Consider the following 13,858-nt stretch of genomic DNA (forward strand, 5'->3'; position numbering starts at 1 on the left):
GTTTAATACAAACTATGTAGAACTAGCTATAATAATATATATCACTATATGTAATAATAACTGAAGTAGGCATGCAATTGAGAAATTAATTTTACTTGATGCATATTTCATCAATAAATCATAGGAGATCATTAAAAAGTTATTGGAAGATAATTTTAATATGAATTACCAGTAATACATGCAAACCAACAGCTTTGTTTTATAATGTTATTATTCAGAAAACATAAAAACACATTCTTAACTTATCAACTTTTAAAATATGGAATCATATTACAAAATTTTTGTGAATATAAGATTTTCAGATAAATATGAAATATTTCTAAAGTTCAGAAGTAAACCTCAATTTTCGACATCTTGAATGGAAAGAATTGGCATTAAAAAGTTGTTCTCTGCAATTGATGTATAAATCTCATAAAATTTCCAGAAATTAAGGGTGTAATTACATTTTAAGGACAAGTTCATGTATCACTTACTTTTCACAAGAATTTATTATTTTTAGTTTGAGACACTGGCAGTAACGATACACAAGTGTGAAACCCAAATGCATAACAGAACTAAAGAGCACTTCACTCTAGACCTGCTGGGCAGAGACCCCAGTGACTGGGGGAGCAGCACCGGCCCCTCCCAAGTATCAGGTGAGCACTGAGCACTGAGGCTCCAGGGGACTCAAGAGGGGCTGTGCCCAACAGTGCTTGCAGCCTGGTGCTTCTCTCTGCAGGAGCAGCTGTGCTGGGGGCTCAACCTCACCTGCAGTTGGATTCCTATGAGGCTGAGCAACCTCCTGCCTGTGTCTCACAGGGCTCAGGGACTGTAGGTATGGGAGGAGCTAAAGCAGAGAGTGAGGAGTGCAGAGGTGCTCAGGGCTGAGGGAGGACAGGACTACCCTAGGTGAGCCATTTAACAGAGTGTGAGTTCTCTCCAGATCACACCAGACTCCCCTGCACCCATATCTTGTCACCTTCCTCAGGCCTCCCAGTGGTGGGTCACCCAACTTAGATCTAGGATTTCCTTCTAGAGCCACCCTGGCATGTAGAATTCATGTCCAAGGCCCAAGCACTGCCTGCACTGATGGCTCTTTCTTGTCCTCACATCCTGGCTGCATCTTGAGACCTTCCCTGACTGCAGTCAGCTTGGAAGAGCAGAATCCCGAGGGCCACCAGGACCAGGCCAGCCAGGCCCATCCATGAGATTCCCCACTGTGTAATCCTGGGGCTTTGAGGCTGGGATGGGGACAAAGAGGTTACAGAGGTCAGAACAGAGCAGCATCTCCCCTGGTCCCTGCATGTTTACCTGCGCTCCTGAACATGGCTTGACCCCTGTGTCCAGCCCCATAACAGAATTCTCCTTGCTCATTTGTCTTGGGCTCTGAACTGTTCTGTGATGGGCTGATGGTCTCAGCTCCTCCTGGGAAGCAAGGAAGATGAGTGGGATGTGTGAAGCTTTGAACAGACGCGAGCCTCTCCCCACCTCCACATCCTTGTGTCTCAATATCATGGCAAACGTGATGAGCCTTTGCTGCTGCAGCAGTGTCACCTCTGGTCACTTAGACTCATCAGCCTCACTGCTGCATGAGTTCAGGAGTCGCATCTGAGTCCCTTTGGAGCAATGTTTAGCTGAGTTCACAAAGCCTAGGATTCAGGAGAAAAGTGATCTCCAATTCCTAAATAGCCAAGCCCTGTGAGCTCTGTGCTCAGTGTGGGACATAGGATGATGTGAGTGACCTCCCCTGGAGAGGGGTTTCGTGACCATCAGCTGAGGACCTGGGGTCCAGGGGTGAGGCCTGGTCCTCAGGGCCCCAGAGCATCAGGAGCACAAGGGGTGAAGTCTGGGCCACCCCTTTCCCCACCCAGGTCCCCACCAGGTCCCCTGCTGCCTCCTCCTCCCTGTGACTTCTGATAACTCATCATGACGCAGTTAGAACACCTGCAGTGTGGTGCACACACAGATACAGACACTCGTGTGTCCAAGTGAATGTGTGTGTGTTCCACATGGAAGGAGTGTCAGTGCTTCATGGTAACAGTGCTTCTACTTTTCAGAAGTGAAAGGCTATGTTGGATGACTGATATCAACAAGGAAAAGCCAGGTAGGGTGGTGCATTTCCTGTAATTCCAGCACTGGAGAGACATAGGCAGGAAGATCAGGATCCTTGCAAGCTGGAGACCAGCCTGGGCTACAAGGTGAACCCAAGACAAGCCTAAACTGCATAAAGAGACCCTGTCTCAAAAAGATAAATAAATAAATAAACAAGGAAAAATGTATCAGTAGAATCATACTGAGAGTATGGATGAAAAGCTCTAGTTAACCAACATAATAAATACAGCCTGATATATGAAAAACTACCCATTTTTACATATTCAGATTATAGTGGATACATGTGTAACCACATACATGGGTACCTGAAACAAGAACATCAGTATACAACTGAGATTATAGAAAACAGAATTTCCATTTTAGTGTACTTGACATAAATTTTATCAGTAATCAGAGCAAATTGGTTGAGAGCTATAAGATAGCAGCAAATAAAAAATCATTATGGAACAAAAAGATTACACATAAATCAATATGTTTTCTATTTATACTGTTTTGTTCAGAAAATATAAATCAAAGAATTTACTTAAAAATAATCAAATCAGTTGGCCAATTATAAAACTGCCTGTAAATATCAATAATTATTATGAACAGAACTTTGAAATATTTCCAAAGTCCACTAATAAAGCTCTGTGTAAACATCTTAAGAAGATGTGATATGAAGAAGTTATTCTCTGTAACTGATATATGAAGATAGTTTATTCCCATGAAAACAAAGATGCGTGTGTTTAACTGTATTTAGGGGATGATGCCTTAGGTCTCTAAATCTATTTCCACAGAAAAGCATTGCATTACATTTCCAAAAACAGAGCAACAGCACAGGAAATGTGAGATGACTCAAACAACATTGAATAGCAGCCCTGCCAGGTGTGGACCCCAGTGACCAGGCGATCAGCGCTGGCGGCTCCCAAGTCTCAGGTGTGCACTGAGCACAGAGTCCCCAGGGGACTCAGAAGGGACCCTGCCCAGCAGTGCCTGCAGCCTGGTGCTTCTCTCTGCAGGAGCGGCTGTTCTGGGGGCTCAGCCTCACTTGCAGTTGGACCCCAGTGAGGCTGCCCTCTGCCCTCCAGAGCCCTGCTTCCTGCCTGGACCTCAGATACCTCCAGCTGTCTGACCACAGGGCAGCAGGCACCCTGTACTCAGGGCCCCAGGAAGCCACTGGCTCCCTCAGTGTCCCCCTCCCCACTCCTCTGAAGACTGATCCTGTCCTGAAAATCATACACAGCACTGCCATGTGTCCTGGACTCCTGGGGGTCAAGTGACAGTGTCTCCCCCACCCATGTGGGCAGGGCCGTGGCTGAGGTGCTGGGACAGCAGAGCAGCTGACTCTGCAATGATAACATCAGGAGGAGAGGGCAGGGCCCTGTCCTCTCCCTCAGTCCAGTCCCACTTCCTCTCATCTCACCTATGTCACCTTATGTCTCTCCCTGCCCACTAGCTCCTTGGGAGACTTCAGGGTGGGAGCCTGAGCAGGGAGCTCCAGCCTACATCAGCCTCCTCATGGGGGGATGGTCCCCTATGGACCCTCCCTTCCACTACCACCCCTTCCTGGGCTCTAAGACCCCTGATGAGGACAAGATACAGAGTGACCTTGTTGGCTCAGAGGGGAGAGAGATAGAGCCCCTCACTGGGACATAAAGTCATGAATGGGATCTGGGTGGTGACACCTCGGGTGAGTTCTGGGCTCTGGGTGACAGAGAAGGAAAGGACAGGTGGGGACTGAGCCCAGGGTGACTGACTCCAGCCTCCTTCTCCCACCAGAGCTGAGTTCCCTGAGCTGCAGGGTGAGAATCTGAATGCTGCTGCTCTCCCTGGTATCCTCCCCACGGTCATTGTCACTGCTCACGGGGACAGGATCCCTGCAAAGTCACATCCTGGAGGCTCCCATGGGAGGCTGCCTCTCCAGGGCTCACAGAAAGATCAGCACTGTGGAGAACTTCAAGGTTGAGGCCAGGTTTCTTCTCAGCACCTTGGGACACTGAGGCCCACACAAGAGGGGTTGGCCAAGACAGCATCTTCAGAGGGGTAGCAGCCCCACAGCTCAGCCCTTGCCCAGATCCCTCCCAGCAGGGCCCTCACTCTCCATGTCCAGCCTATTTTTCTGATGTTGGGCTGCTGTCTGGCTGACCCGAAGGGCGTCCTGGGGTGTGATAGGGAGGTGAAGGGCTGAGTTACCTGCTCCCAACCTCAAGGGTACTCTTCACTGAGGCTGGGCCCCAGCACCTGCACTCTTAAACTCCCTCATGCTGCTGCCCAGACTCTGAGCTCTGTGAGCCTGGTGTCTTTGTTTACATCTCTGTCTGACCCTCAGACTCCTGAACACCAGCAGAGCCAGGGTTGGAACCAGGACGAGATGGACTGAGAGTCTCCAGGTAGCCTGGACCTAGGACACTGGGACAGACCCAGGAACTCCTGCTGTGAAGCTGGGTGCTGATCCTGGGGATTGGGGCCCCAGAGGATCTTGGAAATGCACAAAAGGTGGGTGAGGGCCTGGCGCTCCTCCTGTGGAATCTGTACTGGCTCATTCTCTTTCACTTACCCTGTGGCCTCCCTATACTCCTCCTGCTGCCCACCCAGAACCTCTGCCCATCCAGTTTTGTGGTCATGTCTGAGAGGATCCAGGTGCCCTCCTGCTCCCTGAGGGGTGCTTCCCCCTCTGGATGACCTGGCATAGGGTGCTGAGCTCTGATCCCAGCCAGGCTATCCTTGGAGCAGTGCCAAAAGGATCCCATACCCAGATTGATGGGGTCCAGGATGCGTCACCTGAGATCATGAGCTCCACAGTGTCACTGGGGCTGTGACAGCAGATATGGAGCTGAGTCCCGAGCGCCATAGCACCTGTAGGTCCCCCAGAGGGCTGAGCTCGCAGCTCCCATGGAGAATTCTGCCTGGGACAGCTGAGCTAGGGACTCAGATCTCAAATGCAGTGGGGGATTGGCTACCCCCTCCTTGGACAGAAGGAAAGCATCCATCGGAATCCATGACTGACATAGCAGGGTCACGTTCTTTCCTAAGGACACCGTGGGTCCTTGCTGCACCGAGAGATAGGGTGTGGCAGGGAGCTGTTCTGGAGAGAAGGAGGTGGTGAGGGGCTGCCCCAGCTTGTGCTGAGCTCAGTCCTCAGCAGGGCTGTCTTTGAGGATCCTCGCTCTCTGTCTGTTTCTGTTTCTTCTGACTCTGCCCCTCCTGTCTTCCCCTGTCCCTGTGTCTCTCTCCCTCCCTGACACCCCAGCCTCACCCTGGCCATCACCTCCTGGGCTCCCCTCTAGGGTCTGTGCAGAGTCTGGGTCCCTGACTGAGCCCTGGGGTCCTTACCTGTGATCAGGATGTCCAGGGGATCACTGGGGGCTGACCACTCACAGGAGAGGTTGTACCTATCATAGTATCTGTAGGGACCTCCATGGGAGCTGCTACCACTGCCCAGCATGAAGTCCACCTGAGAGAGCCCTGCCTGGGGCTGCCAGAGAAGGCTCTGGAAGAGGTCACCTGACCCCTCCTTGGATAGAACGAATCTGTCATATCTGAGGTCGGTTATGGAGGGTCAGGTTATGTCCAGGGGTCAGGAAAGAACCATTCTGGGTCAGGAGGGAAGGCTTCTTGAACAACCCTAGAGAGAGGAGGAGCTGAGCTGAGGGGCTGGTTCCTGCCATGCTCTGCCCATATAGCCTGCCCTGTGGGTCCCCTTGTCTGTCACACTCAGGATTTCTGGTTCTGGAGCTTGCCTGGGTCACTGCCAGTACAGGTACCATTGAGTTCAGGCTCTGTCAGTGTGTTTGGTGATTCAAAAGCTGTTGAATTAGTCAGGACTTTCTCACCTGAGATTAGAGCTCCAAGGATTCACTGGGCTCTGACCACACCTGGGGTTTGTTCCTGTAATGGCCATAGCAAGTGAATGCCCAACTATGACCAGGGGTCACAGCGCCCACAGAGAACAGGGCCTGGATCTGCTCATGGGGATGCTGTTGTGAGTCCAAGGGGAGCTCGTGTTCTCCATCCTTAGTCAGAATGAACCTATCAAATTGCTGCAGGGAGCCACAGTGGAGGATGACGTTCCCTCCTGGGGTCACCAGAGGGCTGGGCAGGGCTGAGAGGCTGGGTTTGCTGTAGATTCCCAGGAGAGAAGAAGGCAGCGTGTGAAATGGACTCACACTCCCCAGGCGTGGGCCGTGAGAGGGATACAACCCTTAGCAGAATCTTCCTGAAGGTAGAGCCTGGGGCTGGGACCCTGAGTGTCCTTTCACCTGTCACCACCAGCTCCAACAGTTCACTGGACTGTGACCAGGTACCAGAACTCCTGTAGTAATAGCGATACCACCCTGCATTGTTTATTGTCATGGATGGGATGGAGAATTTAGCCTTTTTCATGGACTCTGCTGAGTTCTGTGTATCCCAGAGCACGGGGCTTCCATCTTTATCCAGATAGTTCTCCTGAGCCTCCAGGGTCCCCAGACACCAGAGTGTCACAGTCTCCCCCAAGGGGATCACAGAGTGTGGTTCCGCCCAGAAGGCGGGCTTGGGGAGGGTCCTTGCAGGGAATCAGGGGAGACTGTGTCAGGTTGATTCTGCACAGTGCACAGTGAGGGTCCACCAGAGATCATTTGTTCTGACCCATAAAGAGCAGAGGAACCATGAGGAGCCATTTAGGTTTCCTCTCCTTCCCCCGTTTGACACTCACTTTCTCTGTCTACCTGGATCCTCTATCTTAGGTCTCACATCCACCCTCCCATGCTGTCACTGAGCTCAGGGTCCCTGGCTCCTCTCATCTCCATAGCCTTTCTTGGCACTGGGTCAGATCCTCAGTCACTCAAAGGAAAGGCAGTGCCTCCCTCACCTGAAACCAGGAGCTCAAGGGGGTCACTGGGCTCCGACCACACCTGGGGTTTGTTCCAATAGCAGCCATAGCATCTGAACGTCCACCTGTGGTTGGGAGTCACAGGGCCCACATGGAGTAGGGGCTGGGCCTGCCCACTGGAGCCTTGCTGTGAGTCCAGGGTCCAGGAGGGCTTCTCTTTTTCATTGGTCATAATGAACCTGTCAAATCTCTGCTGTGAGCCACACTGGAGGGTCATGTTCCCTCCTGAGGTCACCACAGGACCGGGCAGGGCTGAGAGGCTGGGTTTGCTGTAGACTCCTAGGAGAGAAGGAGGCAGCAGGGTGAAATGGACTCACACCTCCCACACTGTCCCCAGGGCTGGGCTGTCAGAGGGGGACATCCCTGAGAGCAGACCGCTTCCGGAAGGCAGAACTTGGGGCTGGGATCCCGAGGGTGCTCTCACCTGTCACCACCAGCTCCAGGGCATCACTGTGTTCTGATGAGCCAGCAGGGCTGTGAGAGTAACAGTGATATTGTCCTGCATCATATTCTGTTATGGAAGCGATGGAGAACTTGGTCTTGTTCCTGGGCTCAGGTGAGTTCTGTGTGTCTGTGAATGCTGGGTCACAGGTTTCCCCCGTAGTATCACAGATCCTGGCTCATCCCAGAGCCTGGGTTTGGGCAGAATCCCTGTAGGGAAATCACAGCTGGGTCCCAGAACATTCTTCCTCCCCTCAAATCCCAACTCTTAGCCCCAGGACCCTCTAGACCTTCCAGCACTGGCCCACCTTTGCTGTGCTTCATCCCCTCTGCCCAGGTGTGGCCTCTTGTCCCCAGGAGGAGGAGGATCCAGGAGGGACACACTCACCTGCCTGCACTGGGGTCCTGGGGTCCAGACTCAGTCCTGGAAGAGAGTTACCTGTGAGAGCTTTGCCCTGGAGCCTGAGCAGGTCCTCTGCTCCCCTGAGTCTCCTGAGACCTGTGTGTCCTGATAGACTAGTGCGTGGCTGTGGTATATGGAGTCCCTCCCAGACCAAGTCATCCCCTATCTTCTTCCCATCTCACCCAGGCAGAGCAGGGCTATGAGAGTTGTGTTCATGTCGTATCCAACCCCTGATCTGGCTGTGTAGCTCAAGGAGACCACAGTGCCTGGCAAGCCACACATACAGGGTGTGGCTACTGCACGACATGTCAGGTGCCCCCAATCACAGGGTTGTCAAATCAGTTCCTTATGAGAAGAGGAACTGCCTGTCCTGAGTCTGGCTCTTGTTTCTATAAGGCTCTATCTCTGACAGAAGCTTACAGGCTGGGGCAGACAAGTCCTTTCTCTTGCAGACCTCCTGTCACTACCACTGTGTCCTCCTGCCATCGTCCTGGGCTCCGGGGACTCAGACCTTTGAAGTCAGATGATGGGTGCTTAACAGAAGGAGCACAAAAGGAGCAAGGGGGTGATAGGATACAGTATCAGATGGAGGGCAATTTCAGATCAGGGCAAATCTGCAGACAGGAGGGGACACAGGCAGGACAGGACCAGGGCGGGGTGAGAGCTTCCTCTGTGAAGAGGAACACAGAGAACTCAATCACTCAGGGTGCGGCCTCAGCCTGTTGTTGTCCCATGTCGGAATGAGTTTCATCTTTAAGGAGACAGAAACGTTTTAATATGAACACATTTCTGGTTTCTGAAGAGCATCACCGGTGGGGACGCCGGGCAGTGGACTGCAACCCTGGAAACCTGTGGTGACTGTGGAAGACAAAGCCCTTTGGAAGCTCTGGCTGGTGAGAGTGGAGTCCCTCCCAGAGAGTGGAAACAACAGAGGCCTCAGAAGATGGAGCAATGAGCAGTGTGGGAAGCAGAGCCTGGAGTGGGGCAGGGAGAGGCCACTGTGGTGGCACAAATAAGATGGCCTGGGTCCTCACTGGGGCTCACAGGGTGCTCAGGACAGGGAATGGGGAGAAGGAGGCTTGGGGTGCAGGTGTTTGCTGTTCACCAGTGGTCGTGGAGGGGAAGACAGGACCCATGCCTGCTGCTCTCCCTGCCTGGATGGACTGGAGAAGCCAGGGGACAGTGACAGCTGGGTGATTCAGGAAGGAGGAGGTGGGAGAGGTGCCCCAGTCTTCATGCAGAGCAAGGCCTCACTTCCAGGCTGGGTATGTGGTGTTCTCTGTACAACACCCAGTTAATACTTTAATCCAGTTGACACTTTAAGTGGGGTAATGATTACAAAAGATGACATTTCTTGTGAAACTGCAAAGTAGCTTCAATGAAGAATGAAGTATCTCGAGGTCTTCAGAGAGTGCAGCAGCAGCATATTACACTTATATTTGGAAGTCTGGGATCTACTTTTTGCCTAGTTAATCCAGATTTATTTTCACAACTGTGTAGACAGATGCACTAGTACATATCAAGGAATGCACAGATGGAGATGAAATGAATTACATAGAAGAGGCCTGGACTATGAGGCCAAAAATGCATGGTCACAAACTGGGCCTTGGGCTGGGCCCTCCTGTGTTGGGGGTGAGAAAAGAAGGGACAATTGGGGAGTCTTAGCACCAGGAAAGAGGGAAAGAGTCACAGAAGATTGGAAGAAGCGTCTTTCACAGCCCCTCCCAGCCATTTTTCCTAACCATAGGTGAGTTTATTCCTTTCAGCTGACAGTCCCCAATTTATAACCCCAGGACCTTTCCAGAATCTCCCGGAAACATTGGATTAACACCCAGGCTTCTGCCCCTCAGAAGATGCGTCATCCTTTGTTTCTCGTGTTCACCTTCTGGCTCCATCTCCGAGGCTTCTCTGGCTATGCCAAGCCTCACATAGCAGAATCCCAAGGCCCACCAGGACCAGGCCAGCCACGCCCATGCGCACCAGGTTCTCCACCGTGTGATCCTGGAGGTGTGGACCTGAGAAGAGTGGACAAAGAGGTCACAGAGTCAGGAAAGCCCAAGGTCCACTCTGCATTCCTGGGCCTCCTCCCAGGGCAGTGCCTACTCTTGGTAGCCCAGTTCCACAGCCGAGAGCTGTGCGATCTGACTTGTTCTTTGCTGGTGCAGTTGCTAGGAATGAGCATGAAGCCGAAGGATGGACAGGAGTTCCAGACCCCTGAGCCAGTGTCTCCCGGGAATTCTGTGTCAAATCCACTCCCCTTCTCCTGACTGTGACATGGGTCACAGAAAAGCCTTCCTGTGCTGTTGCAAATGTATGCATGCATTTCAAGTTTATATCCTCATGCAAGGTGTGTATGTACACATGTGCAGCTATGAATATTCAGACAATGAGGTGTAAGTCAATATATACCTACATGAAGTGAAAAAGTAGTGTGTGACTTGGAAACAAATGAAAACTTCCATTCCCTGATGTACATAAAAATTTATCAGTATAAAATCAGAGACACATTGAAAATCCATTGAAGGGGACACAGTGCCCCAGTAAGTTTACAGAAATCCACATTACCTTAACTGAAAGGTTTCTTATATATACTTGGGTATTTTTCAGTGATATAAAGAATCAAGCCAAGGGTAGTGGAGCACTCCTGTAATCCTAGCACGTGGGAGGCTAAGGCAGGAGGGTCACAAGAAGTTCAAAGCCAGCCCGGGCCACAAAGTGAGTTCAACACCAGCCTGAAATGCATGGTGATACCCTGTCTCAAAAAGACACACACACACACACACACACACACACACACACACAAAGACAAAAAAATAAAGGGAATCAAGACATCTTTTACAAATTACTAAAGTTGAAGAATTTTCAGAATTAGTTAAAATTTGTATATGTTATTGGACTAAATCATGAAATAGGTAAGTGAAACTTTTAAATTTTAGGTGCCTTATTAATAAAACAACATTGGTAAGAATCTATTTAGTCAAGGTGAATAAAAAGAAATCTCAACAAATACTTATAGAACCCCACCAGAACATGGGCAAAAAGAAGACAGGAGGAAAATTACAAAAAATGACTAAGCAACAGTAAAACAATTCACAAAAAGGAAGTATAAGCTTAATCTGTCAAAACTCTTGGACAATAATGGATTAAATCCCTCAAATAGAAGTCTTATTTTAAAAAATTAAAAGTCTTGTAGTGAAAAAATGATTTAAGTAAACACCAAAGAAAGCAATAACAATGCCCAACTGTGTACTGCCTACAAGACACCCAGATATTTTTGAGAATGCAGACTGAAATTGAGGGAGTAGTAAAGACATCTCAAGAAGAGACAAATTATAAGTCGGCAGGAACAGCTGGAATAGTAAGTCAAAATGACATGAAGAAGGTTAGTATATAACAATAAAGAAACTTACCCAACAGTGATACACAACAACTGTAAACATGTACAAATATGTATACCAAGTGGAAGATAGACCATAATAGATTAATAGTAAGGGGTTTAACCATGATTCACTTTAATATGATGTATACCTTTGTTTCATTAAGTCTTTAAAGCTCTCTTTTAATTTCTTCATTGATTCACTGAATATTTTGGAACTGGGATTCAGTTCCCATGTCTAAGGGTGCAGGGATCGGCTGCCCCCTCCTTAGACAGAATGAAAGTGTCCATCAGGGTCCATGACTGACAAAGCAGGGTCACATCCTCTCCTGAGGACACTGTGGGTCCCGGCTGCACTGAGAGGGAGGGTATGACAGGGAGCTGCCCTGGAGAGAGAAGGAGGGTGGTGACGAGCTCACCTTTTTCTGAGCTGAGGCCTCAGCGGGGCTGTCTCTGAGGACCCTCCGTCTTTGTGTCTTTGTCTCTGTTTCTTCTGACTCTGCCACTCCTCATCTCCCTTGTCTCTCTATCCTTTTCCCTCCTTGACACCCACGCTCACCCTGAACATCACCTTCTGGGCTCCCCCAGCAGTGCTTGTGCAGAGTCTATGTCCCTGACTGAGCCTTGGGCTCCTCACCTGTGATCAGGATGCCCAGGGGTTCACTGGGGGCTGACCACTCAGAGTAACTCCTCCTCCATAGCAACTGTAGCGGCCCCCATGGGAGCTGCTCCCAGGGCCCAAGGGGAAGTCAGCCTGACAGAGCCCATTCTGGGGCTGCTGGCCAGGGCACTGGGGGAAGTCCCCTGCTTTCTGTTTGGATAGAGCAAAACTGTTTAGCTGAGGTCAGAGTGAAACTGGAGTGTCAGTTTGTGTGTAGAGGCCAGCACAGAGCTCTGCTGGGTCAGGAGAGAGGGCTTCTGGGACAAATCTAGGAGGAGGAAGAGCTAGGCTGAGGGGCTGATTCCTACCACACCACTGCCCTCCTGTTCTGTACTGTGGGTCTCCCTGACTGTCATATTGAGGTTTCCAGCTCTGTAGATGTTATTTATGACTTAAACTTCCAGGAATACTGTTCAGTAAGGACCCTGTCAATCAATTAGGGACCCAAACATGACTGAGTCAAAGAAAGAACTTTCTTACCTGAGACCCGGAGTTCCAGGGCGTCACTGGATTGTGACCATACTTGGAATGTGCGTCTGTAACAGCCATAGCATCTGAATGTCCACTTCTGCCTGGGGGTCACAGGGCCCACACGGAACAGAGCCTGGACCTGTCCACTGGGGCTTTGTTGTGAGTCTAGCATCCAGGAGAGCTTGTCTTCTCCATCCTTAATCAGAAAGAACCTGTTGTATCTCTGCAATGAGCCACACTGGAGGGTCACATTCCCTCCTGAGATCACCACAGGGCTGGGAAGGGCTGAGAGGCTGGGTTTGTTGTAGAATCCTAGGAGGAAAGGAGGTAGATGTGAAATAGACTCACACTTCCCACACTATCCCCAAGGCTGGGCTGTGAGAGGGGGACCACTGTGAAAGCAGACCACTTCCAGAAGGCAGAGGCTGGGACTGAAATCTTGAGTGTCCCCTCACCTGTCACCACCAGCTCCAGGGCATCACTGTGCTCTGATGAACCAGCAGGGCTGTGATAGTAACAGCGATATCGCCCTGCATCATATTCTGTCATGGAAGTGATGGAGAACTTGGTCTTGTTCCTAGCCTCAGATGAGGTCTGTGTATCTGTGAATGCTGGGCTTCCTGTTCTGTACAGATGGTACTGCTGGGCTTCCGGGGTCCCCTCACACCAGAGGGTCACAGGTTCCCCCCGTGCTATCACAGATCCTGGCTCAGCCCAGAGCCTGGGTTTGGGCAGAGTCCCTGCAGGGAAATCACAGCTGGGTCCCAGCCCCTTCTCTTCCCCTCAGACCCCAGCTCTCAGCCCCAGGACCCTCCAGACCTCCCAGCACCAGCCCACACCTGCTGTGCTTCATCCTCACTACCCATGGGTAGCTCATTGTCCTCAAGAGGAGGAGGAGGAGGGGCCCAGGACAGCTGGGGATACACTCACCTGCCTGCACTGGAATTCTGGGGTCCAGACTCAGCCCTGGAAGACAGTTCCTTGTGAGAGGTTTGCCCTGGAGCCTGAGCAGGTCCTCTGCCCCCTTGAACCTCCTGAGCCCTGGGTCTCCTGATGGACCAGGGCCTGGCTGTTGGGTGGGCTCCCTCCCAGACCAAGGCATCCCCTGCCCTCTTCACATCTCACCCAGGCAGAGCAGGACCAGGAATTTGACTTCCATGACATCTCCTTTCACTGGCCACAGCTGTGTGGATGGAGGAAATCACTTTCATCAGCAGGGTGTGACCACAGAGAGGCGTGGTCCTGCTTCTGATTATGTTACATCAGCAGCCCCAGAGGAAGGGGAACTGCTGACCTCTGGATGCTGGCTCTTGTTTCCAGCCTGGGTGGCTGAGGACAGATTGCCTAGACATGTCAGATGGGACCACATCTTGTCTTACCCTGCCTCTGTCTTCCCCATCTGTCCTCATCTCATCAAGTCCAGGAACTGAGTGCAAAGAGACCTGGAGCTATCCCTAGCTGCATCTTCTAGGGGATGACGCCCTGGGCTGGTCCTTCCTCTCAGAGCCTCCCATGGGTCTTCTCCCTTCTGCAGCCTGTCCACTCCACAGCATGGTGCTGCTCGAT

The 13,858-nt window shown here is 51.0% G+C and overlaps 1 protein-coding gene and 1 pseudogene across 3 annotated transcripts; both read right to left on the minus strand.

Moving 5' to 3' along the window:
• Nucleotides 1-6,385: 6,385 nt before the first annotated feature.
• On the minus strand, nt 6,386-9,099 carry LOC106025054 (leukocyte immunoglobulin-like receptor subfamily A member 5; annotated as a pseudogene).
• Nucleotides 9,100-9,242: 143 nt separating this feature from the next.
• Nucleotides 9,243-13,529, minus strand: LOC100726540 (leukocyte immunoglobulin-like receptor subfamily A member 5). Of its 3 annotated transcripts, XM_063253272.1 has the most exons (6): nt 13,418-13,529; nt 13,223-13,258; nt 12,748-13,032; nt 12,302-12,604; nt 11,313-11,546; nt 9,664-9,799 (listed from the first exon to the last, which is right to left on the minus strand). In XM_063253272.1, exons 1-5 carry the CDS (start codon nt 13,449-13,451, stop codon nt 11,386-11,388), a joined length of 819 nt encoding a protein of 272 aa, XP_063109342.1. In that variant the 5' UTR covers nt 13,452-13,529; the 3' UTR covers nt 9,664-9,799; nt 11,313-11,385. The 3 variants fall into 3 exon arrangements, with proteins under 3 accessions (XP_063109341.1, XP_063109342.1, XP_063109340.1); XM_063253270.1 differs by lacking the exon at nt 13,418-13,529 and having other exon boundaries at nt 13,223-13,411; XM_063253271.1 differs by lacking the exons at nt 11,313-11,546; nt 13,418-13,529 and having other exon boundaries at nt 9,243-9,799; nt 13,223-13,411.
• Between the last annotated feature and the right edge of the window lie 329 nt (nt 13,530-13,858).

The sequence above is a fragment of the Cavia porcellus genome, unplaced genomic scaffold (assembly GCF_034190915.1).
Source record: "Cavia porcellus strain 051 isolate PalLab524CR breed Dunkin Hartley unplaced genomic scaffold, mCavPor4.1 scaffold_7, whole genome shotgun sequence".
NCBI lineage: Eukaryota > Metazoa > Chordata > Mammalia > Rodentia > Caviidae > Cavia > Cavia porcellus.